Below are 27,816 nucleotides of genomic sequence, written 5' to 3' on the forward strand. Positions count from 1 at the left end.
ATTTTATCCAAGGGAGACAACTTTTTTCATTTTTGTTTGAAGAGCGGTATTTTTGTTAATATAATATGTCTGAATTTATTCAAACAGGTGATTTTAGCTAATTATACTGATGACTGTAAGTGTCTATAGAAGTTTTATAGATAATATAAGGTATTTCTGAAAATATATATATACATGGCGGCCATATTGGATTTTTTGGAGTGGGTCTCATGCTCATTTTAAGTGTTTTGCCCTAAAATAGTTACGTACCATGTTTTGTGCTTTTCCCATTTTCTGAAGTATTTTTACACCATTTTACTGGACTAATATTTGCTATTGTCTATAGCATTCAACTATCTTAAGGTAAATCTCCTATGCGCTGGCCCTATAGCTCGAAACCTTGTTGAAATTTTGCAACTCTTCTTTAGTCTATGATCTTCAAACGTCTTCTTTTTAATAATTTATCCGCCCTGACAGGGTAGTTGCAATAACCTCCTTATCAAGGTACTGGGATTAATTATTAGTTGAATCCTCGATATGTCTTCTTCCACCGCTGGATACCGAATGAATCTCTCTGTCATCCCTCTACCTATTTATACCTCAGCAGACGTGAGCTTTGATTGGTGCTATTTATAGAACTGGTTTCTGATTGTTCAAAATTTATACGAAGTATTTTACAACGAGTACTTGCTCTATAAAATATCTAGTTCCCTTTAACTATTGTATATGACATAATGTGTGATGCTGGGATATAGCCATCAACATAATGAAAGATAATAGGTAAGAGTAGATTTCTCGGAAGCACAGAGCACAAAAAATACAGCCCAGACCCACGCATTTACATAGTAGGCCCACAACAAAAAGAAGCTGTAATGGAAAAATATTTCAGACGGGTTACTTCAAACATCCAACAAGTACATATTAATAGAAGCTAAATCTTGATAAAGGGGAAGGAAATGCTAAAGGGAGAAATGGGGCGGGGGTGGAAGAGGAATCCGAAGGGGAAAGTTGAACAAGGACGAATATACAAGGGAATGCCATGTTCTTTAAAAACAGTCGCACTACAACGTAAACCACAATAGCGCAGACACTCATGTACCAAAGATAAACACACAACGACGATCAACTGAATAACATAGAAAAATGAACAAGCAACACTTAAGAAAACAGTAGGGCACCGTTATAGACTCACAAGCTTACAAACGCACCCACACAAGAAGGAAAAACAATCAAGTATCGTCTTGGGATTCGGCTGCCAAAACAAAATCAGCCACAAATGACCCAAATCCTATCATTAACAGCAATTCAACAATAATTAAAGCAATGAAAGCATGAAAAGGGAGTCAATTACTATCTGTGCTTATGTTATGAATATATCAGATATACAAATTATTCTGACACACGTGAATGACGTCATTGTCATTATGTCTTTAGCAACATAAAAAACAAAGACAAATTTCAAACAGAGAATGCCACGTACCAAAAACGCAGCCTCCCCAAAACGAAACCCACAGCACGCAGACGTGTACACCACAAACACACACATACATACACATACACGCGCACACATACAAAGCCAACATAAGAGGACAAAACGAACAAACAAAGGAACACAGTGGGGCACCGCCTTGGAACGATCAGTGGCAAAAACACCGGTTTATGGTGTGCACCCAACCTCACTCTTACCCCCACCATGTTCCAAAGACACGGGACAGTGTAAATAAAGTAATCCCCTCCAGGTGAATCTCTAACACATGTAATGGAAACAAAAAGGCATGGCATGTAAAACACAAAAATGCTCGTGTATAAATATATAAAAAGCAAACCTTTAGAACCAAAAACGTATCTACTCAATGCCTTTTCAGAAGACAGAGCAACAAGAGAAACACCCTTAAGGGCCCGCCGAAACAGGCCAGAAGACAGATATCAAAACAGTTCAGTCTTTGTAGGATTTACAAACTGCTTATCATAGAGTCCTCCCCACAATCAAAGAGGGAAGCGTAGTGTCCAAATGTAAACGGGTTGAACACTAAACATGCGGTATGTCTCAAAACAGTTGGGTCGTAACCTCTTTTAATAAAACGTTTTATAATTTTACCAAATACATTTGGAAAATTACCATGACCAAAGATCTTACGAAGTTTGTAAACCACATCCCCATAAAAAACAGGTTTAGAAATACCTTCTCGCAGAAGTGTCTTTAAATTACTATTGAATTTTAAAACTAAATCAGAATTACGATAGTAAAATTTAGCAAATTATTTACGCAATTTGTAATAGTGGTAGCCTTGCTGAAGAAGTTTACTTGTAATATATTGATTACGTTCATTGAAATGCTTGGCATGACTACATGCTTTGGCAAACCGAATTAATTGAGAAATATATACCCCAAAAGATGTAGCCTGAGGTACATCCCCATCCAAATGGGGAAAATTTACAATACTAAAATTAAAATCATCCCTCTTGTCATAAATTTTGGTATGTATAATATTGTCATAAATAGAGAGACGTAAATCTAAAAATGAAGCAAACTAACTTGAAAAGAAACTGTCAATGTATCTACCTGCTTATGATGGAACTAAATAAACGAATATGCGATATACTTTTCTGACGACAACAACTGACAATTTCTATATATCTGAATGAAATTAATCAGAATATGAACCTGATTACCCATAGTTACGTTTCGTTAAGCATTGGAGATATATTGTCTTGATATATTTATCTATTATGCATCTTACATTAATATATGCATTCTGAAAATCACCTTGGGTCAAAATTTCCATATGTATACATGCGGAGGCTTAAAAGTCCTTGAGTGTAATTCAATTTTTTGTACGATTTAAGTACACCATGTTTGAGAGAATCATATTTTTGCGAACCGACCTTTGTTTGCACCATATTCAGTCGCTGTTGCCGTAGATTGTATACACCATCTTTGATATTTACTTTTCCCTCGGATTTACCCTGGTCGTACAGATAATCCAGTGCAATAAATGTACCAGTTCGCCCGACACCAGCACTGAAACAGTATGTCAGAAGTTAGACTTTACGTACACTGAAGCAAAGGATAAAATAACCAGCTTTTTCGGCAAAAAGTGGAACTATTGTAACAGGAATGTTTTATACATTATGTAAATTTCAAATGCATCATGCATGTAACTGATATTCAATTCGTTTGAACGTGCATTTTATGATGAATGGAGCTGATTTTTTTGGAATATGGTATATTTCGATATAAATATGTTGATCAATACCTGCAGTGCACCATCCATGGTAAACGTTTAGCTTTTTCGTGACCCCTGACCTTTCGCCAGAACTGCACCAATGAAAGAGCAGTGTCAGGGACATCTTTGTCCGGCCAGGCTGTGTAGTGGAACTGCAGTACTGTTCGGCGTTCTCCAGATCCTACCTGAAATATTTTAATCGGTTTTGTCTTTGTATCAATCTCTAGTTAATCTTTTCTAAAAAAACAAGTTTTGTTATATGATTATTTGTTCTTGAAAAGAAATTTTGTGAATTTGCTAGTGTATTAATTATAATTTGGTATAAAAGACCAGTGTGTTTCCAGTAACATGCATTAGTAACTAATTACGACGGCTGATAAAGACTTCCCTTACACAGCTCATCGCCATGCCACAAAATGGACCAATACTGTTTGGCTATCCTCCAAGAGAATGGTATTCTATAACACTCAACTATAACAAAAATAACAAGTAATATATTTTAACACGAGGGCAACAGTCCTTTCCAAATACAGCAACACTTCTAAAAGAGCGATAAACTATCAAAATATACCCCTGCCTCAGCATTTAGAATACTATAAGCGCTCAGCAGACAAGTTGTCATTTATTTTATTTCTGACTTATCCAAGGACCATAACACTAGAGTTACTTTACAAAACTGGCTGGCAAAAACCAACGGCTCAATGATATCTAACAAAGTCTATAACTTATGAATAATGAAAAATTTGAAGAGAAGACATTTCAGGATGGACACTGAGTATGCAACGAGTCCTTCAACGTTACATATAATCACAGATGCGACCTGTGTCATAATGATCATGCCTATTATGATCATACAGAGAAAAAAAATGATTCGGTTCCTGTGCATATAACAAACAAATGTATCACATCTTTGACATTTTACCCGTATAAGTGATGGATATATACAACATGTTTTACTAGACTAGTAACCATAACCAGTGCAACGGGTATTCAACTTCATAATTTATTGTTCCTTTCTGTTACATCGCCAACGCTGGAATCGTCTAAATCCATGCATCAAATAAAACGCTGGTAAAAATGGGATATAGCAACTTCCGCTCTTAGAGTTCCGATATTTCCTAATACCGGATTGTTTGTAGGGCGTCAGTCTACAACCAGTCAGACTACAACCAGTCGGGAACCAGCTACAAGGAAGATCCAGCTGGGTATCGCGCCATTTAATATGCCCATAAACATTCTGACAAAATTGTGTGAACATTGAACAAGAACTGCTCCAAACAAATAATGAAAACATTGCAATCGCTTCTTTTATTCTTGCAATTAAGAAATGTGGTTCAAGTAGTAACAATTGATAGCGAAGACAAGAAAATGAATATGACCTGACAACTTGCCCTTGTGTAAATGAAGAGGTTCTGTGACATTCTTACATATGCATGTAATATTGAATTTGCTTGATCTCGCAGAAAAAGTAGATGGATGGTATTTCAATATCATCACAACAAAGATATACATTGCAATTCGTAGTGCATATTTAAAACACATATATAATACTTTGTGGTCCTCTTGCCTTATATTATTTAACAATTATCATATGAAAAAACATCCTACATAATTTGTTTCACAGTACATATGCGGCGTGTGGGCTTTATTAATTTCATACCCTTTCCTGAACAAACTCAACCAAACCGAATATGTTTTCATTTTGCTTGGTTGGATTCTATACGTACAAAGTACCTTCATATACTTATTTCCTTTTTATTTGACTAGGATCAATAAAGTGCGGTAATTCATTACCTGGGTGCAGTGAAATGTTCTGATTTTAAAATCAGTGTATTCTTCAACTGAGACAACGTCTGTAGATATATCAGCGTACACTCTAGAGCCTTCATTTGACCAGTACTGGACACACTTTAGCTGTGCAAATAATTATGAAACTGAATGTTAAAAATATTAGTAAAAATTTACCTAAATTGACATGAATTTGGTGCCTAATGATGTCTATGCAATAAGTTAGGCACATCATACATCGCGTAGTAATTTCTCATATGTTGTTAAAAACAAAACTGATAACTACATTTCTAGGTATTTAGCCACACGTAAAGACTGCAAGCAGACCACGAGCAACGCATATTTTTAATAACAGATAGGTTTGAATGATTAAGCTTCTTTTGCATATCAGATGCTAATGAAATACAAATTCTAAATATACCCGGCCTAATTCAAAGCAGTTGGTGAGCATGACTATGACAGAAATTTGCTTTGACCAAACCATTCTCCATATATCTTCAACAGTCGTTTCAAGGGCACCTGCAAAAATGTGCTTGTGTTTATTGTATGACTTTATTTGCACACAGGAACACATTTTCAGTAGGAATATCCGGGTTTCAAGAACACAGCCCGTTTAAAAAGAACGCAATTTATGATAAATGAATGTATACATTACAGATTAATACACACTTCTTCATACTAGAGTAAACCAAGTACAGTTGAGATAAACCACAATGCAAGAAAAATAGTTCTTTGACATAAGGCAATCGGTAATGTGGCTATCTGTAATACGGTTTTGCGGCCATATGTAATACGGCTATCTTTCATACGGCTATCTGGGTATGTCTTTTAACTAAGTGGTTGTTAAGGGGAATTTGAAACGTCCGCGCATACTGAGATTGCGGCGATTTCTTTCAATTCCATGCCTCTAATACCTAAAACAAATCCACTATATGTTTTGCTTTAAGACGGGAACAATATTAGTTTTCATATACGTATTTCAGCTGTTGGTTCTTGAATTCATGTCTTACAAGTAAATGTAACTGTTGTACTGTCATTTAATTCGCTTGAATGCACACTAAAACAATCTAAATTTACATACATTTTCGTGTATAGTGTTTACTGTTGTAAATGTTATACCCATCTTACCCTGGGCGGCAATATATTTGTTAGCAGTATCGTATCCCTGAAAATACAAAAGAATTCTGTTACAATTTACAGCCATCCATCAAACCTAGAACCTTCTATATTTCAAGCGCATCAACCAGTTTCAAAGAAGTTTGAAAATGTGTCATGTCAACCACAGCTTTCTCCATGTTACCTGAAATCAGCCCAAATATTCTCCTTGTTACGAATGATGCATTACGTCAACCTCAACCACGTTACGAATAATGTTACTTTATCTGCGTTACGAATGTAGCGTCAGACCAACTACAACTTCCTCCGTGTTGAGTCAACCACAACTTTCTCAACAACATTTTCCATGTTGTGTCAACCACAATTTTCTCCGCGTTAATTTAACCACAGTTTTCACCAGGTCAAGTCAACATCAACTTTCTCCAGGTTACGAATATTACATTAAGTCAACCTCAACTTTCGCCTTATTATGAATTATGTATGTAGTCAACCACATCTTTCTCTCAGTTAAGTTAACATCAACTTTCTCAACAACTTTCTTCACGTTAAGTCAACTATAACTTTCTCTACGTTTAGTCTACCTCAACTTTCTCCACGTTTTGTATATATTGAATGTAATACTTACATTTATATAACTGGCGTTGATATAAGTAGAATCCAATTCTCCTGGTATTTCTGGAAGCGTTACTCTGTTCATGTTGTCTGAAATCAACAAGCTCTTTTAAGAAAGATGAAAATACTTCAATGTAAAATATTAGCTGAGCAATTAATTACATAACAGTCACTGAAAACGTTATATACCGCACAGTACTATGGCGTTTTTCTTTTTAGCAACATGTAAATAAACAATCAGTTCTTAGCACTCTCTTTTAAAACAAAATATAGGAAGTAAGTTCAATAGTTGGCTTGATGGCGCAGTAGGTTGAGTGTATAGACATGTAATCATTTTGTAGTGAGAATTTTGGTGGTTCGAACCCTGCATCCGCCCAATATCATTTTCATTTGGCATTTAATTTACATACTTTGTAAGCTTGGATTCCTCTGGTTTCTAATTCATTCACGAAAGCTTCAAAAACATTAGATCATATTAAAGATGAAGCATATTTAAACATAATTACTTGTGAGCAGCGACCTATATAAGTGTGCAAGTTACTACTGGATTAACGAACTTGTGTTTATTTCGTTGAATCGTATTGAAAAAAGTAAGAATTTAAGTACAGTTTTAAAAGTATTTTCTACGAGTCATGAAATCGAACTCCCGACGTAAAAGTATAACACGAATACCGTTACCACTCGTCTAACAAGGAATTACTGTTTGCATCGTAAACACATTGTATTGACGTAAACTTACGCTATTGTTCTGTTTGTTTACATTTCAAAGTGCCTTATTACTGTGCGATACCTATACTTGTGCCTTTAAAGGGATGACAGTTAAAACATTCAGTTACTTTATTACTTTAGTTATTATACATACATGGGTACAAGTCTTTATATCTGTTCTTCGGTTTGTATTCTACAGCTTTTGCCTCGGATGCGTCATTTGTTAATCCATACGGCAACTCCTAAATTATAAGAGAATAAATGACCGGTATTGGATACACTAGCATAATGTAGGTTCGATACGACTCAATAGATTAACTTCCGATTGTAATCGCTGTTTGTTTTAATAAAAACAATACTGTCCTATTTTCATATATAACACAGATACAACAATACTGAGGAGTTATACGAGTTGTTCAGTATATATGAATGTCTTCACGCAGTCTGTAACATACCATTACTAAACAAAGAAACAGTGTACTCAATGTTCTCTATATCTAATGTTAGTAGGCCGAGGTATATAGAATAAAATTACAATTGAAATCGGTAAGATGGTCCGAGCAATATAGTATCAGACTCTGTTGAATAGAGAGGTAATGAAATATGCAACACCCCGCGCGCCCTCTAGTACCAGCTTATAAAGGGATTTCCATAGATTTAGAAATTAATATTCTCCATGATCCCAAATGACCATAAATATATAACCATCTGTAAAAGTACTTTTTCTATTAAATAAATACTATGCCTTGGGCAATTAATACTATTTATTATCAATATTAAAAGAGCAGATAGTTAACTATACTCGCCTGAAATTCAGAATACAGAAATGTCGGATCTCTTTTTGCGCTGCTACTGGCGGCTCTAAGATGCGCAATCTTGATAGAATGCTCATCAATGGGTTCTTTCTCATCAGTGTTACAATATACTGGATCAAGATCTGGTTTTGGAACGGCATTTGTATTCTTTGCAAGTCCATTTATGACTGAAAGATCTGGAGTATTGCGGATAAATGGACCTTTCAAAAATATACCCTATACAATATAGTTGGTATTGAGTGTTGTAAAACAACATGTATACTTAACAATACTTATACTTCCTTGCTATTGAGCTAGCTTTTATAGCGACGTGGTGGAGTGTCCGCCTTGAAGTGTCAGGCTTGAAGTATTTTCAGACTGTTACATTTGGCACCCAACGTAAATAACTCATGAGTAGATATGGATGGACATCTTGGAACGTCCCACAGAGGTTCAAACTCCTAAAATTCAAGGACGAATTCTAACACAGAGTGGGTGTATATAGTAGGGTAGAGTATAAGGGTGCACTTATACTTCCTTGCTATTGAGCTAAATTTTATAGCGACGTGGTAGTGTCCGCCTTAGGTGTGAGAGGTCCCGGGTTCGATTCCCGGTCGGGCTTGAAGTATTTTCAGCCTGTTACAATAACTACTTGAGAAAATAATAAAACTCACTTTGATCTGAGATCTTTGGAGACCCATTTGCGGCTGATTTTCTTTCATCCCTATGGAAAAATTGTCAAACAATTATATACACGTATATTAAAACACAAATTTGAATGGTACACACATTTTTATATCAAATTATCGGGACATTTAACTTAGCACACAAAAAAATAGAATCACAGGTAGAATAGTTCACATCTATCGTTAAACTCAAATTATGGTACTGCCAAATGAGTTATGGAATGGTACATCTGATGAAACATCTCCCGATACTATTAAGAAAAAAACTTTAAAGACTTTGCTCAACCGAAGTATATAATGCAATCATTATATTTCGTGGCCGACAGCCTGTGGGATATATTTACTTTTTAAAAGGAACTGTAAACCATGTTCCAACTGCAAGGATTTAATATTCTAGGCGTAGGATACATATATTTGTGATAGAACGTGTTCTTGCAAGATACACAAATAGTCTGAAAACCTTTTCATGGTCAAACATTACCCATTTAATTTTCTCCTGACAATGAATCCTATAAACGCTCCAACAATCGCCAACACTAACACTCCTATTATCGCACCAACAATAGGTCCCGTAGAAGACCCGTTCTCCGATCCTCTTTCTGTTGCTGATAAAATAATTTGTTTGCAATGAGAAATACGTACAAAAATTATGTAAAAGTAACTGTTTTGAATAAATGTCATTGTAATCCCACCAATGTTTCGCACATTTTGTTCCAAACGACCGAAACTAGAGACGAGAGATTTTTGAGAGACGTGGTAAAGCTGACATGAACTACTGAGCAAATATTTTAGCTAAAAGATGTTGATATAGATATCTCAACAAGTTTCACTTTGCTCTTTTCATTTCTGAAGCAGCTGCCATGAAGTAAATATAGCTACCCTTTACTTTACTCATACTAACATTATTATTTTTAATTACCTCTAACATCACAGCGTATGCCTTTGTAATCAGGTATGCATCCATGAGAACAAGCTCCAGTTGTTCTGTTACAATGTTCATTTCCAGCACAGCTGCCACATTTTGAGACACAATTTGCACCGTACATCCCTTCATCGCATTCTATATGAAATGCATCATTTCACAAACAGAGATCTAATGAAAACTCAAACATTAATGAAAGTTGTATTTTCGCTGACTCTTAAAGTTTAACAAATGACTTTTCTCCCTCTGAAATATTGACGGGTAGTTCCAATATATCATAATTTAAGTAACTGATTGGTTGGTTTAGCTGAGACATTCATACTTCAATAAACCCCTTGTTTTTCATTTTTGCATTCATACATCTAGATTTGCATCTTAGCCGAATCTTATGAGTAGTATAGTAATTGTTTGTGCGAGCTCAATTCTGACCCCCCTGACCCCTTGACCCTATTCTATTGATACCCTGAAAATCTTTTAAATCTTTAGTTAAACCGAATGAAAACCTTTGGTTTAACCAAAAAAAGATTTAGTCTTTAACCTCATTTGACCTTTTGACCCTCGGTCCGAACTGACCAATGCCGGACAATTTAAAATACTTTAAAATCCACAGGTTTTAAACAGACTAAAAGTTTTAAAGTTAAATTTAAATACATATGATATAGATGAGTTTACAAAATAAAATATATTGTTTGAAAGAAAGAAGATTTACTGATAATATAAACCCCCATTATGTTATAACAAAAAATGGGAGAAAAATGATAAAAGCTACCTGTTCATCTTGTGGAAAGATGAAATCAAAGTTTGTTAAAAGTACAGGGGGTAATTTAGATATTCACAAAGCAATGTTACCTTTATTACCTAAGAAAGGTTTAACACTTCCAGGATATAATTATTGTGGGCCAGGAAATCCCCTAGATAATGGACCCCCTATCAATGAACTGGATGCAGTATGTATGGACCATGATTTTTGCTATGACTCAAGACTAAGTAAAAGTGAATGTGACAAAAAAATGCTTTCCAATTTAAATAAAACTAAATCAAAAACATTTGGAGAAAAGATTGCAAAACATTTAGTTGTGAAACCTATAATTAAAACGAAATACACACTTGGGTTGGGACAAAAACAAAAGTCAAAAAACGGGAAAAGGGGGTAGAGTATACCCCCAAAATAAATTGGAGCGATGAATTAGCAGAAGAATTACACAAACCAATTAAAAGGAAATTTAGGAAACGGAGAGTGATAGTTAATGATATTGATGATACTTGGTCAGCTGATTTAGTTGACATGCAAGCTTTTTTCAAAATATAATAAAGGAGTAAAGTACTTGTTAACTGTTATTGATATATTTAGTAAATATGCTTGGGTTATTCCATTAAAGAATAAAACCGGAGAATTTGTTACTGAAGCATTTGAAAAAATAATTTCTGAAGGACGATTACCAGTAAATTTATGGGTAGATGAAGGAAAAGAATTTTATAATAAAAAGTTTGAATCATTTTTGAATAAAAATAAAATTAATATGTATCATACATTTAATGAAGGAAAGGCTGTAGTAATAGAAAGATTTAATAGAAGTTTAAAAAGAATAATGTGGAAATATTTTACAGCAAATAATACTTATACTTATTTAGATAATTTGCAGGATATGGTTGATAAATATACAAAACAAAACATTCTAGTATAAAAATGACACCAACCGGAGCTAGTAAAAACTTAAATAAAGGTACTGTTTACTTTAATTTATATGGTGATTTAAAGATACCAAAGAGCAAAGCAAATTTAAAATTGGTGATCGAGTTCGTTTAAGCAAACTTAAAAGACATTTTGAAAAAGGATATACACCAAACTGGACAGAGGAAAATTTTATTTTTTAAAAAAATTTTAATAATAAAAAACCCAGAACATACTTTTTTTAAAGAAAAAAATTTAAGGAAATATTTCCCAATTTTTCCTTTTTTAAAAAACAAAAACCCTTTTTAACCCTACTACACAAGAATTTTTTAAAATAGAAAAATTATTACCGAGACTATAAAAAAAACAAGTTTTAAATAAAAGGGAAAAGGGTTTTATAGTAAAAAATTTTAATAGTTGGGAAACCTTTTTACGATTTTTGGGAACAAATTAATATAGAAATAAAAATTTTAAAATTATAAAATGACCAAAAAAAAATCTAATTTCTAATAAAAAAGGAATAGAAACAAAAAATTAAATTTAAAATTTTTTCACTTAACTAACGCTGCTGCTTAAAAAAAATTTAAAAATTTTTTTGGGAGGTAAGAAACCGGTTTAAATATTTTTCAGCAGGTTTTTTTGGTTGTTCAGTTTTGAAATAGAACTTTTTTCCAACTTTTCCTAAAAATTTGTAGCAGTTGCTGGCGTTTTCCCACCCAGAAAATTCCCATTTTTTACTAAAAAACCCAAAAAAACTTAAACCGCCCAAAAAAATTTTTTTTTAAAATCACATAAAAACCCAAAAAAAAACTTAAAAAAAAAAGAAACTGATTAAAAAAAGAAAATTTAAAAGAAGAAGAAAAAAAAATTTTAATTCAAGGTTTTTTTTTAAAACAATACTATTAGAAATGCAGAAAGAAAAATTTTTCCCAACCCCCCAAAAATTTGCATATAAAGGGAAATTTTTAAAATTTAACGGATATAAATAAAAAAAAAGGGGCTGAAATTAAATTTTACGGGGTTTTTTTTTTTAAAGATTTTTTTCTATTTTATTATATTTAGAGGGTTTTAAAAAAAGGGTAGATAAAATTTATTATCCCAAAAAATTATCTACCCACTTTGGAAAAAATAATAAAACCAAAAATAAAAATTTCATAAAAGAAATTTTCTTAAAAAAAAGAATTTAAAAAAATAAAAAAAACTTGATCAAATAGTTAGCATAAAATATAAAAATCTTGCCCAAGAAAAAAAAAAAAAATTTTTTTTATAAAAACCCCTTATTTTCGAAAAGAACTTTATTTTAAGGGGAAAACGTGGTTTGCAAAAATGAAAAAAAAAAAGTTTGAAAGAAAAAAAATTTTTCCCAGCCCCAAAAAATTTAAAAGGGAAAACCCCAAAAAAAAAAAAATTGTAACCGCCCTGGTTTACAAAATAAAAGAAAAAAAATATAAAAGCACTTACAAAGCATCCTAAAAAATTTGGAAATTAATGCGGGGGTTTAAAAAAAATGTTTGGGGAAAAGGGAAAACCCCGAAAAATTTTTGGAATTCAAAAAAAAAATTTAAAAGAAAAAATTTAAATATTTTTTTTCTTCTTAAAGAAAATTTTAAAACAAAATTTTTTTTATTATTTTTTTTAATTTTTTTTTAAATCCTTTTTTCCCTTAAAAGATTTTTTTTTAATAAAATATATAGATGGAAATCGAGAGATCTTAAAAACAAATTATAAGAAATTTAAAATTAAAAATTAATATAGACAAGCCCCCAAAAACAATTATTTTTAACTATAAACGACTCTTTTGAAATCTTAAATCTGAACTTAAAAACCCTTTTAAAAGGGTTTAAAAAAAAAACGTTTTTTTTTTAAAAATAAAATTTTTCAAAAATGGATAAAACTGATTTAAAAAAATAAATCCCGCTTTTTTTTAATCAAAGGGTTTTTGAAATTATTTTAAAACAAATGAAATAAAAAAAAAAATTTTCATTTAACTTTTTAAAGAAATATTTTAAAAAAAAATTGGGAATTGGGTTTCTGAAAGAAAACGGTGGAGGAAAAGAGTCGTTTATTTCTCATTATATAAATTTGATATAATAAAAAAGTCCCCTTTGGGTGCTTCAAGTTTATTTAGAATTTCCAAAACCAAATTTCAAAAAATTTAATGAAAGGATTAATTTTAAAAAAAAGAATTTAAAGATAAAAGAATGTTTTAGATGGGGGCATTTTAAAACTTTTTAAAATTTTCCCGGGAACAAAAATTTTTTAAAAAAGTTTCAAATTAAAAAAAAACATTTAAAAAAATCTTGAAATTTTACTGGGAAAATTTAAAATTTCCCGTTTTCATTAATCAAAATTTCCCAAAATGAAGTTTTTTTAAAAAAAATTTCATTTTAAAAAATTTGGTTATGAAAGAAAATAGTAAATTTATCCATTGTTTCATATCAAAAATTAATTTTAAAAAACAAAAACCCTGGGGACAAAGTTTGTAAAACTAATGATAAAAAAAATGATAAAAAATGAAAAAAAGAATGGGAAAAACCCCCAAAAAAATGTAGTCCCCAAAATTAAATTTTTTGGGTTAAAAGATTTAAAAGTTTTAAAAAAAAAAACAAAAAAAAAAATACAAAAAAAGAAAATTTTTGGGAGATCCTTTTTCCCGGCCCAAAACTTTACTAAGAAAGAATATTTTAAAAAAACAAATTCCAAATTTTTTTAGCTATTTTAAAGGTATCCAAGGTGTTAAAAAAAGCCCAAAAAAGGGAAATAAAGTACAATTAAAAAAATTATCATAAAGGGTTTGGGGTTTCCTTTTTTTAATTTATGCTGATTTTGAAACAATAAAAAAGGTTTTTAAAATGCTTTTTTCCAAACAACTGAATTTTCATTTTCTGAAAACCCTATCAAAATCATAAAGATTGTGGTTACGGTTATAAAGTTTTTTTGTTTTTATGACGATAAATATACAAAAACCCAAACCCCCGATTTATAGAGGTCCTAATGCAGTTTAAAATTTTTTTGAAAAAATGCTTGAGGAAGGGAATATTGTAAAGAAATATTTAAAGAACATTTTAACAAAGAACTAAGAATGTCTAAAAATGATTCAACGAATTTAAAAAACAAAAGTTTTGTCATATCTGTGAAAAAGAATATATAAGAAGGTGAAGTGCCAGTACGTGATCATGTCATATAACAGGAAAATTCAGAGGAAGTGCTCACTCAGAATGTAATATTAATTTTAAACTAACACATAAAATTCCTGTTATTTTTCATAATTTAAGAGGTTATGACGGTCATTTTATTATGCAACAAATAGGGAAATTTAAAAAAGAAATTAATGTTATTCCTAACAATATGGAAAGATATATGGCATTTATGATTTCTGACTTGGTCTTCATTGATTCATTTCAATTTATGTCTCAATCATTGGATAACTTAGTAAAAAATATTCCAGAATTTAAATACTTATCTCAAGAATTTGATTGTGAAAGCATTAATTTATTAAAAACAAAAGGTGTTTATCCATATGATTACATGGATTCATTTAAAAAATTTAAAGAAACAGAATTACCTTCTAAAGAAGAGTTTTATTCAATTTTAAATGAAACTAATATTTCTGATAATGAATACGAACATGCTAAAAATATTTGGAAAAAATTTAAAATAAAAACAATGGGAGAATATCACGATCTATATTTAAAAACTGACGTATTACTTTTAGCTGATGTATTTGAAAATTTTAGAAAACTATGTTTAGAGTACTACAAATTAGATCCTTGTCATTATTTTAGTAGTCCTGGGTTAGCTTGGGATGCAATGTTAAAAATGACTGGAATTAAGTTAGATTTAATAACTGATATTGATATGTATCTTTTTATTGAAAAGGGACTGAGAGGTGGAATAAGTTATATTTCAAACAGATACAGTAAAGCAAACAATAAATATATGAAAGATTATAATTCAAAAGAAGAAAGCAAATACATTATGTACCTTGACGCCAATAATCTTTACGGTTGGGCTATGTGTCAACCTTTGCCCTCTGGAAACTTTAAATTTATATCCGAAAAACAATTCAAGAAATTAATTGCAAAAGGTAAAAGTAATTTTATAGTTGAATGTGATCTTGAATATCCAAAAGAATTACATAAAACCCACAACGATTATCCTTTAGCTCCAGAAAAAAATTAAAATACCAGACGAATGGCTTTCCTATTATAGTAAAACTATTAAAGAAGAATTTGAAATAGGAAAAGTAATGTAAAAAATTAGTTCCAACTTTAATGAAAAAACCAAAAATTATGTAGTTCATTATAAAAATCTTGAACTATATACACAATTAGGGTTAAAAGTAACAAAAATACACAAAATATTAACTTTTGACGAAAATCCTTGGTTAAAAAAGTATATTGATTTTAATACTCAAAAAAGATCTAAAGCAAAAAATTCATTTGAAAAGGAAATTTTTCTAAGTTAATGAACAACTCTGTATTCGGTAAGACGATGGAGAATTTACGCAAGAGGGTTAATATTAAATTAACACATGATGAAAATATTTTATTAAAATACATAGCCAAACCTTCATTTGTTAGTTCAACGATGTTTAACTCTAACCTTTTTGGTATTCATAGAATAAAAGAAAGTTTGTTATTAACAGACCTTGTTATGTTGGAAATTTGTGCATTCTAGATTTATCAAATATTTAATGTATGATTTTCATTATAATTATATTAAGGAAAAGTACGAGGGTAATTGTAAATTATTGTTTATGACACTGATTCATTTGTTATGAAAAAAAACTAAAGATGCATATAAAGACTTTTAAAAGGGACAAGATTTATTTCATAACAGTGATTACGATAACAACTCAAAATTTTATTTCGATAATAATAAAAAAGTAATTGGAAAATTTAAAGATGAAGCTGCTGGCATTCCATTGTTGAATTTGTCGGTTTAAAGGGAAGTAAAATGTATTCTTATTTATTAGAAAATAAAGTTACGTTAAAAATGAAAAGGGGAAATTAAAAAACTTGTTGTTAAGAAAACAATAGTTCATAAAAATTATAAAGATACTTTTTTTAATTAAACCCCAAAGTAATCAAACCTTTAAAGTTATTCGTTCTAATAAAACACAATTTTTCCAGTTATGTTATAAATAAAACTTTCTTTATCATGTTATGATGATAAAAGATATATTCTTGATAATGGTATTGATACATTAGCTTATTCTTAAATTAATTAAAGTTTTTATTAATTTTTTTATTAAAGTTTTTATAAATTATAGACCATAAATTGTTAACTGAATATTTTTAACTTTTAAAAGAATTAATAGAAATAACATCATTTACTTTAAATTCATTTGCATAATTAATAGAAATAGATTCATTTTTTCTGTTATTTTTTACATCGTAACTTTGAAGAATTACATTTTCTTATTTTTTAATTGTATTTAGCTTCTCCTTTATCTAATTTAATTGCATCAACAAGATAATTTAAATGCAATTAAAATTTAAATTTTTACATTATTACCTTTTTGAACTAAACCAGGACTAGCATTTACAGTTTTCCATTGAAATAATCACCATCAGTATCTTGAGTTAACATGTTAAAAACAATGGAGGTTTTCTTATTAATTGCCTTTCTATTTTATTTTTCTTTTTCATTTATATTATTGAAATTCCCATTTATTAATTATTCAGTTAAATTTCAGTTAAATAAATGTCCTTATTAGTTAAAAAAATTTATGTAGTTTGTTCATTTACTCTTTGTTATGAATTTTTAGTGTTTTATACAATAAATCATACAACGGTACTTTATCTTGTAACATTTTAATGAAAAATAAAAAAATAATATCCACAAAGCATACTTGTTTTTGTCTTTATATTGAACATTGTTGTATTTTTTCATTTGGTATTATTTCTGAATTACTTTTTTGGTGGAGGAAGTCCAAATGGATCGAATTTCATATTATTTAAGTAACAAACCCAATGTGTTCCAGGACCAATAGAGTCGTCCAAATTTATAATTCCACATTCAACCTTTTTTTTTAATTTAAAAAATTATTTTACTAAAAACACCCCTAAAATTTTTAAAGTTTAATTGTTTTCCCCAGTTCAATTTTCAAAGTTAGATATTGGTTTGTTTAAATTTTATTTTTTTTTTTACTATAGGAATTCGTCTGAAAGGTCCCCTTTTGTAAAACAATCTGTAATCCTTTCCCACTTAACAAAGAGTAATAAAAGGTATTCCTAGACTAGCAGCCAAAAACCAAAAAACCCCCCGTCTTGTTTTTGTTTTTGTGAAAATTTAATCACCCAGACCCTACTAATTGCTTTCTTGTTTAGGTGTAAGTTGGGATTATATTCTCTTACATTAGTACTAAATAAACCTTTCCCAAGTATTTTACTAACACCAGTAGGCTACCCCCGAAAAAGCGCCAACCCTGAGGGGCAATTTTTTTGGAGCATTTTTGCTCCCATTGGAAAAATTTTTTTTTCCTAAAAGCCACCCCAAAAGCCCCAAAAAATCCACCTTTTGACTTGATGGACATTGTTTTTTTGAAATTGTAATTTCAAACCCCTTATTATTTGCAACATTTTTTTAAATTTGATTAATTGTGTTTTTTTTAAAAAGAAAAGGGGAAGTTTCCACGTAATTGTTATGTTTTAATCAAAAAGTATGTGGAATTTTATTATTATAACTTGTGTAAATTTTTCTTTTGTCCTTGAAAGGTTAATTTTAAATTTTTCAATAAAATTTTGATGACATTATATTTTTAAATTTTTTTATTTAAACAATAACAGTTCATTTCCTAGTATTTATTTCAATGTTTCCTATACAATACAATTGCATAAACACGGACATGTGCTCCCGGCCGAACATTTAATTAGCTTTTAATGTAATTGCTTAGGATTTCTGTATTTAAATTTCCCTTTTTATTTTCCAATTTTAAAATAAAAAAAAACCAAAACAAACTTTGAAAATTAAATCTTTTTAAGAATTTTCCTAGTCTTATTATTTTTTTTATGATAAAAATTTAATTACTCTCATATATTTTGATAACTTGGTATTCTGTTTCGGGATAAAAAACCTTTCCAAACTTCAAGACGACAAGAGCTCAAAGTACAAACATTTCATCTGTGCATCAATTTAAATGTATTAAAAAATGTGGATTCTGTCTTTGGCATTATTTGTCAGGTCGTTGTAAAAAAACAAATACATGTTGTGGTTTTGTTACCCCAGCGTTATTCAAAAATTTAGTTCGTCTGTCGTGTATCAGTTGTTTGTTTTTATCTTTTCCCCAAAGGGTTGACCATCTTGTTTTTTTTAAATTTCGTAGCAATTAGTCAACCAAATCTTTAAAAAACCAAAAACGGGGAAACCCCATAAAATTAAATTTTGTTAAAATTTACTCTCCCAGGTCAGCGCATTACTCAAAAAATTAAATTCAATATCTGTCACTGCGGGTTATTTAAATTTTGACTTGGAGGTAAAATATTAGTTTCAAAACCCCTGAAAAAAGAATAATTTTTTTAATGGAATCTTAGCATTTACCTCATTCCCACCTTCGATTAATTCCTTTCAAAATTTTAAAAACTGAATTTCAGAAAACAGCAGCAGTATCAGTAGTTCTAAATAAAAAAATCATTTTTCCCAGTTAAATTTTGCATAACCCTCAGACAATTCAACCAGATTTTTTACATTTATTACTTTGTAAAAATTATTAAATCATAAACAATTTTTCCTTTTTGTTTAACCACAATTGATCAATTAATGAAGCTGCTTTATTAATTAGGCAATTTGATCTCCACAGCATAATTATTACCATTAGAAAGTTATTTACTTTAAAACTTACTTCAAAAAACCTTAAAACCCAATCAAAATATGAATTCTATCTTTTAATTTAAAGTGATTCCTTTTTTTGTGTTAACATTATTTCCCAAAACGAATTAAAGCTGTATCTAATTGAATAGAGTTAATTCATATCTTTCAAATATTCTTTTGTTCTAAAATTATATAATTTTTTATTTTTATTTTTTTATTCTAGTTTTTTTTTAGTTTTTATTTTATTTTTTTTAAAATTTAAAAACTTTAGTTTTAAAAAATTAATCTTTTAAATACTTTTTTGTTGAGCTGAAGTTCCAGACGAGAAAAAGTCCCAGATCCTACTTTTAATCTTTTAATCTTATTTAATTTTTTCCTCCTTATTATTTTCCTTTTTTTTTCTTTTCTTGAAATTCTTAGAAATTAAATTACCAACTCCCGGGGGAGCAGGTTCTTTTTAAGTTTTTCAAAAAGCTTTGTGCAGCAAAATTTTTCCAACTTCTGTTCCAACCTTTTTTTTTTTCCACTTTCAAGTGCTGCTTTTCCCGGGGTTTTCCCAAAGCTTTTTTTCCAGCTGTGCAAATTGAAGATGCACTGTTTGAAAACAATTTTCGTTAAAGTGTCAAAGATCCCTGTTCCGTGTATGTTTCTTTCCTTGTAGCATAAAATAAATAAATTTTCCCTTTTTTTTTGTCATAAACTTTTTTTGTACATTATAAAAAAACTAAATTTTATAAAAGTTTTAAAACTTTATTTTTAATTAATTTCTTTAAAATTGTGTAAAACTTTTTAACCTCTTAAAATTAATTATTTTACCAAATCTCTGTAATATATTTTTAAATTGAATTTAAAATATATTTTTTAAATTTCAGAAATCCGATTTTTTGGGTTTTTTTGAAAAAGGGATAACCCTTTTGTAAATCTGCAGTACTTAAACATAAATAATATCACTAAAATTTCCCCATCAACAAGTGAATTATAAATAAGACACAATGAATGTAAATTGTATCCACAGAGTTAGTTAATTTTTGGGTGTTTTAGTTCCCCATTCTTTTTTGTCTAATTTTTTTTCTCAAATCCAAGCAATGTATAAAAATTTTGATATTTCCAAACCCAACTTAAAATTTTTTAAATTTGAAATCAAAATCTTAAAACTATTTAAATCAAATTCAAACTTATTGGAGCAATTTCTGTTTTATAAAATTTCATAATCACCATTATTTATTAATGTTTCCCTAATATAATTTTTAATATCGGGTTAACTGTAAAAACCCCATTTTAAATTGATATCTTTCCTTTTCTTTCCATTATGATAACGAATTCTTTTATTGTCTATTCATCACTAATTTATGCCAAGAGTGGTATAGTGTTAATACTACCCAAACCAAAAAAAAAATTTTTTTTTTTATCTAAAATTTAAAAAACGACTAAATCTGATTGTAAAATCACCGGAGTATTTTTATTTCTTTAATTTTTCAAATTTTAAACTATTTTTTTTTTCCATTTATTTAATTAAAAACTTTAATTAAAGTTAAATTCAAGAAAAAAATTTTTTTATTAACATTTCATTTGTTTGGAAAAAGAGAATTCATTTTTAATAGTTCATAAAATTATTCTAATACTTCTTTTTTTTATTCTTCATTATTTTTCCCGGGCATTAATTAAACCAAAATTAACCCCAACTCTTTAAACCAATTTTCGGGATTCATGGAAAAACATCAAAACCCTTGCCCCCTAATTATTTTTTTAAAATTTAAAAGATCTTTTTTGTAGGTAATCCTGACTTTTCTGTTAATTCTTTAAATATTTTTTTTGAATGATTTGAATGTTTTTTATTTTTTTTAAAACTTTTTTAATCAAATAAATTAAAATCATCATCAACTTTGTGTTAATGACTTTTTTTTCCAGTTATTCACCTAGAAATTAATTTGTTTTTGACCAAAAAAGTTTTTTTAAATTTAAATTAATTAAATTACCATATTGTCCTTTTGGAAAATTTAATGGGTTATGATATTATTCCTTTTCCGTATTTTTTTTGTTTCTAAATAAAATTTGATTCGTCTCTATATTTTCTTAAATTATCGCTTGCTATAATTTTTCCTTTCGTTCAGATCATGATCTGTTTTGTTTTTTTCTGTTATTGCACCAGATTTATACCAAATTTTTTTTTTTCATCCGTCATGTTTTATGATACCCTCTACTTCTTTTAGTTTTTTTATCAGGGTTTTTTGATTTGCTGGAAAAAAATTAAAACTTTTGTGGTGTGTTATATATTTTTTTATCTAAAAGTCTAATCAATTTCTTTATTAAAAAACAATTGTAAATTTTTTGGTCTTGCTCCAATTCTTTTTGATTCTTCAGGAAATTCTCTTGTCTTCAAAAATCATCTCTTCATTCCAAACCCCTAGATCTTTGGTGGTAATAATCGCTTGGGGTTTTCCCTTTCGGGAAAAGCTCTGCCACCTTTTTTGATTTTCATTTTCTATATCTTTTTTAGAAATGCTGGAATTAAAGCCCGTTTGTTCTTTAATTCCAGGGAATGCTTTTAACTCTTTATAATTGTTCTTTTTTACTTTTATTTTTTCAGTAATTTGGGTTTTAATTTCGTATACAATCCCCATTTGTAGCTTTTTCTTATTTTTTCTCCATTATTTTTCCCTAAATTTCTCATCTTTTGTCCGCTATTTTTTTTTTATTATCATTTCATTTAAATTTTGATTGCATTTAATAAAATGTAAGATAATGTTTTAAAAATTAAAATAAAAGTAAGATATTGTAAAAAAAATTAATAATTTTTAAAAAGGAAATTCCAAAATATGATACAAAAAATGATAAATCCAATAAAAATTTTAAAAAATTTTATCCTTTTTGCCAGATTCATTTTTAGAATGTTTTATGGGACTTTGATCTGGGAAAAAAAAAATACTTAATGATATACTTCGAAAACCCTTTTATATTTGATAAATTATCTTGTTGCAAAAACTTGAAAAATTAAATATCGGATTTAATTAACAACTTAAAAGAAATTGCCAAAAAAAAATTAAAGTGTCCAAATGAAAACTGAATATTCAGTGATCCCCCCAAATTTAAAATTGTGAGAACTTTAATCAAAAAACAAAAAGTAGTTATATTTGATGATTTTGTATGTGAAGATAAAAAAAAGGGTTTAAAAAGAAATAAAAATCTTTATTAAGGACTCACAAAAACTTTGTGTTTTTTATTTGTCAGTTTCATAAAAACCAAAAAATATTCGAAATTTAATGTTCACATTATATTTTTTTAAAGTCAGGTAAAATGGAAAAATAGGATTTGTGATGAAAAAAAATATAGATCGTGATACTTTTTTCTAATGCAACAAATCAAAAATGATTTCTTTTATTTGACAAACAAGGAGTTTTTAAGAAAAACTTTACGGGAATTAAAAAAATTTTTTAATGGGGTTTTTAAGATGTAAAACAAAAATTTAAACAACCCGAAGTAAATAAAGTTAATTTTATATTGATTTTTGTGATTATGCTACTAAAAAACATTCAAAAAGCTTAAAAGGAAACGGAATCGTATCTTTAAGAAATAAGGAAATTAAACACAATGAAAAGAGCATTAGATGGGAGGTAAAGAAAAAATTTAAAATAGGAAAACCCAAAAAACCCCCCGAGCAAATTCCCAAGGGGCGGTTTGGGTTTTTAAAAAATTTTAAAGTGTAATAGATGATTTAAACTTTAAAAATCAAATCTATAAAAAAGACATTAGAAAAAGAATAAAGAAATTGAAGAAATTAAAAAAAAGATTTTAAAAAAAATTTTTATTTTAATTTTAATTACAAGGAAAATTGAAGAAGAAATGAAAACTATGGTTGATTTTATTTAAAAACTTGAAGAGAAATTATTTGACAGATGACAACATAAAAAAAGTATTTCGAGTTTAAATTTTAAAATTTTATTCACCCAAATTCAAGAATTTAAAAATAGTATGATTAAACATAAAAACTAAAAAACAAGATTATTGAAGTGAGAAAAAATTACAAAATAGTATCAGTTAGAAATCAGAACAGAAAAAATAAACTAAATACTGAAATGACAAAAGGGAATCAAGATTTACCGATACATTTTTCAAATAAATTTTCGAATAAACTGAATTGGAAAAGGGAGCTTCACAAAAAGGGGGTGATCATGATACGATTGGGTAACCTTTAAAAAAAAAATTAAATTTTAAAATTGACTTTTAAAAAACAAAAATTGAAAATTGGGTAATTGTTGACAAACCGTCATAATTTAAAATATGTAAAATTTAAATAATTTACAAAAAAATTACCAAAAAGATATTAATGAATTTAATTTATCAAAAAAAAAAATAATAAATGATTTGGACTCTGTAGTTGAAAAATCAAAAACAAGAAAACAATTAAGTAATTAATGATCAAATTTTAAAAAAAAAAAAAATGATTTGGATCTGTATTGAAATATCGCTAAACAAGGAGAATCATCACTGTAAAACCCAAAGTAATATGCTAATTAAAGCAATAACCGCTAATGTCGAGAAATTACCCTAATACCAAGAAATTACAAAAGTAAAAAATGTTTTCTTAAAAAAGAACCAAAAATTTGCAGAACAAAAAGGCGTTTTTGCAATTTATTGCTTCTGAAGTTGCTCAACAAAAACGAGTTGAGATTTAGCTGAATAATTCTTAAACTTAAAAAAAAAGACAGGAAAAAAGAAAAAAGGGGAGAGGAAGAAAAATGAAGTGTTTCTCTTTTAAAATATTATAATCATACTTTTGATTTCTCAAAGAAAAAGTTTTGACCCTCGTGGTCCCGGGTACATTCAAAATATAAAAAATTGGGCCCTCTGAAATATTTAAAATATTTGAAAAAAGACCTGGAATTTCTTGATTATAAGATTTATAAACATAAACCAAAAATTAAAAAAGATTTAAAAAAATGCTTTGAGTGGTGTGTTTAAGTCGGAAAAACCCGGAAATTTATAATGATATTAAGATTTTATTAAAGGTTTCAAGCTCCCCGGGTGAAACCCTTAAACCCACTAAAAAATATCACATTTTATATTTTGGTGGCGAAAAAAAATAGGCCTCAGTGATGTTTATTTGTATATTTTATAATGTAAAATAACAGCGGGCAGGAGGCTTTGCACTGATAATTAAAATTCTTGTATAAGAAAAAATTAAAATTTTCTAAAACAAGGAACAATGTTTGATATTCACCTAAAGCATTCAGCATTTTAAAAATAAAAATTTATCTTTTTATGGGCAGTTTTCATCAAATTCTACATATCAGATGAAAAAACCCGTATCCTTGTAGAAAAAGCCTTTTTTGGGTTAAAGGTTTAATTATATGGTCCCTAAAATATATTATAATTGAAAAGATCAAATATGTTGTTAAACAATCCTCGATATATGTTTATCTTAAAAGAAGCAAAAAATCGTTGTTTTAAATTATATATGTTGTAAACACACCGTGTGCACCAAAATTACAAAACTATAATCTATACGTTTAAAGGGTTTTAAAAAAATTTTTTTAATTACAGCGTAATTCTCAATAAACGTTTCAACAAAAAACTGCACATATGTCGTTGCGAAACGTTTTATATAAGGGCATTAAGTGCGTGGATTACAGCGTAATTCTCAAAAACTGTTTGAAAAAAAACTATTTATCAACACCCTGTTTTTTCAAATTTATCATATAACAACTTTAAAAAAAATTTTTTTAATGCACGGTGCCCCTTTTTTGTTTTTGCAAAAAACAGTGATAAAAGGAATGCGACAAAAAATCGTCTGTTTTAAATGCGGGGTAAAGTTTGTATATAAATAAGAAATTCGGGGAAATAATATTAAGGAGGTAATTTTTTTAGTTAATTATTTTTAATTTTTTTGATTTTTTTCTTTTTTTTTACTGGTGGTTTTTCAAGTTAAAGCAACCTGAAAACCCGTTTTTTTTTTATTTTTTTAAAAATTTTCCGGGATTGGGCAGTTCGGACCCAGGGTCAAAAGTCAAAATTTAGGTTTTTAAAACTAAATTTTTTTTTGGTTTTTAAACCCAAAAGGTTTTTATTCGGGTTAAAAAAAGATTTAAAAGATTTTCAGGGTATCAAGGGTACCAAGTGCAACCGAAGGTTCCAGCTTCGCAAGTTAGTATTTTAAGTTTAGGGTAAGATTAAAGTCTGCTTATAGAATAGGGTCAAGGGGTCAGGGGGGTCAGAATTGAGCTCGCACAAACAATTACTATACTACTCTTATGGCAGTAAAATTTGAAAAGCGGCGGTAACTTTCTAATTTCTGGTTAAAAACATATGTAAGTTTGAGCACTCAAACTCAGGAATCAGTTATGATTATCGAGAAAATGACCTGTTTTGCACACCGTTCCGTGGTAACCGGAGGCACAGCCATTTAAACACGATCCGTCCTCGTGACTGCAAATCTCACCAGCCAAGCAATATCCACACGTTTCGTTACATCCGTCGCCATAAAACCCACTACCACATGCTGTAATGTTCCGCAAATGCAACAATATTTTGTATGTTCCTCTTTAATATCCATTTTAAAAAATGGTAAAAGTTTCTCAGATTCTCCGAGATATCAATATCAAAGAAAAGGCTGGCTTTTTCTTTATATATAATTCAATTTTTACCAGATTTGACTCATGTTTGTACAATTGAAGAATACGTTTCAGTAAAGTAAGTGATATGTTTCTTCCATATATTGCACATTGACGATAGCCATCCTGGACTACATCCGCTGCTACAATCACCATTCGTATTGTTACAAGCCTCGCCATTCTTACAGCTTCCACATTGTGTAGAACAGTTCATACCGTGCCATCCTGGATCACATGCTGGAAATTATATGAACAAGTAATACATGTATATTCTTTATAAGTCACCAAATAGTAGAATATGTAACGCGCCAGCTCGTCAAGAGACTTTTTTAAAGAACGTTAATTTAAAGAGTAATTTATCAAAATAAGGTGTAGTATATTGTCCAAGTGGACAAAACAGCCCGAAGTGCGACATAACTTGTAAATGTACGTTTACTTACTTTTGCAAATGATCATGCTGTTTAACTTTTAGCCTGCTTAAATGAACTGGTTCATTATTCCGTTTGAGCAGTACCAATTAAAAGTGGTGTTCACTGATAATTTACTGACTGGATAACGAACAATGCAGACCATGATCAGCCTGCACGGACTGATCCTGATCTGCACTAGTCGCATAGGTAAAATCACTTGCCGACAGCAGGCTTAAGGTTACAATATCATATTGCAATAAAAAGAAAAAAGATTCGTGACTATACATCCTAATACATGTTTTGTATTTCACGTAATATATTGTTCTCAAGATTTTAAATGAATAAATAAAAGCGCCACCTCTTGCATTTTGTTTAAACCTTAAAGTTTTGACTGATATACTGTATTTTCACGTTCTCTCTTTACGAGCATGATTTGCTCATGAAGGGCTTTAACCTTGCGTACACAAGTAAGTCTTCACTTGAAGATTTTATTACATGTTAGTAGTTGAAGACGATTTCGAGCAATATGCCATTTTAATAGTGAAGTTGCTGTTATGACACCCACCGCTTGTGCAGTCTTTAAAAGAAATATTTACAGATATCAAATTGAACCACTAGTCCGCTACTAGTTTTAAGCTTTTCTCATGATGCTAGCGAATGGTGAAACAAGTTTTTTTACTTACGTCTGTTTACGGTGACAAACATTTACTTCCATACGGGCCTAAAACAATTTACCACATGTACCATTTACAGTTAAAACTACGTATTACTGTACATTTGGTTAACTACCACGACAAAACTGCATTACTTAAAGACCTACTCCGCAGCTATTCAAATTTTTTTGTGCGTATGCAACCCATGATTACAATAGGTAACAGTGTACGACCACGTGCCACACTTTAGCATGCAAAACCACGGGTATTTCATACAAAATTTTATATAAAATAGAATCTATTTTGACAGGCGTCACTGTTCATAGTCAGGATTTTCATGCTTTTTCAGTGACAATTCAAGGTTAAAAGGTAGGACGGGAGCAGGGCTTTAAACATGGCAGACAGATGTCTCCAAAGACCCGCCACAACCTAGTGGCCTGCTGCTTCCTCCCACATGAACTTCGTGAAAATCGTTCTGCTAACACTACTATGATAAATTTAGGCCCTTCCTGGATAAAAGTGTTCTCACAACTTCATGTGCAACCTTATAGTCATAGTCTCATAAACATGAATGTACCTATCTTACACAATAGAAACAAAGTGTTTTGTTGACCAAATGCATATGTGATTTTTGTAGGGCTTAGAGATGTACATATTTGATAGACTTGCATCAGAAACATATTTAAGTACTGAATGTATTCATGATATAGTTTTTTCCTTTATACTTTATTTGATAATCTGAATGATTATAAATTGAGAAAAGCGTTTAAGTTTGCTTTAATTACATTTCCCCTTTCTTTTTAGTAGTAGAAAGGTAATATCTTCT

General features: G+C 29.5%; 1 protein-coding gene across 2 annotated transcripts in view; it reads right to left on the reverse strand.

The window, feature by feature from the left end:
• Window positions 1–27,816, reverse strand: part of LOC123556442 (uncharacterized) — a 468,205-nt gene that overhangs the window by 16,235 nt on the left and 424,154 nt on the right. The window contains exons 20-23 of one of the 2 annotated variants that reach the window (XM_053542660.1): window positions 5,416–5,513; window positions 5,001–5,120; window positions 3,237–3,391; window positions 2,866–3,001 (exon numbers count right to left, since the gene is read on the reverse strand). The exons of the other annotated variant lie outside the window; for it this stretch is intronic. Coding sequence (XP_053398635.1) covers window positions 2,866–3,001; window positions 3,237–3,391; window positions 5,001–5,120; window positions 5,416–5,513 — 509 coding nt within the window. The remainder of the gene's footprint in view (window positions 1–2,865; window positions 3,002–3,236; window positions 3,392–5,000; window positions 5,121–5,415; window positions 5,514–27,816) is intronic. 2 annotated transcript variants of the gene reach the window in all.

Source organism: Mercenaria mercenaria, chromosome 5 (assembly GCF_021730395.1).
Source record: "Mercenaria mercenaria strain notata chromosome 5, MADL_Memer_1, whole genome shotgun sequence".
NCBI lineage: Eukaryota > Metazoa > Mollusca > Bivalvia > Venerida > Veneridae > Mercenaria > Mercenaria mercenaria.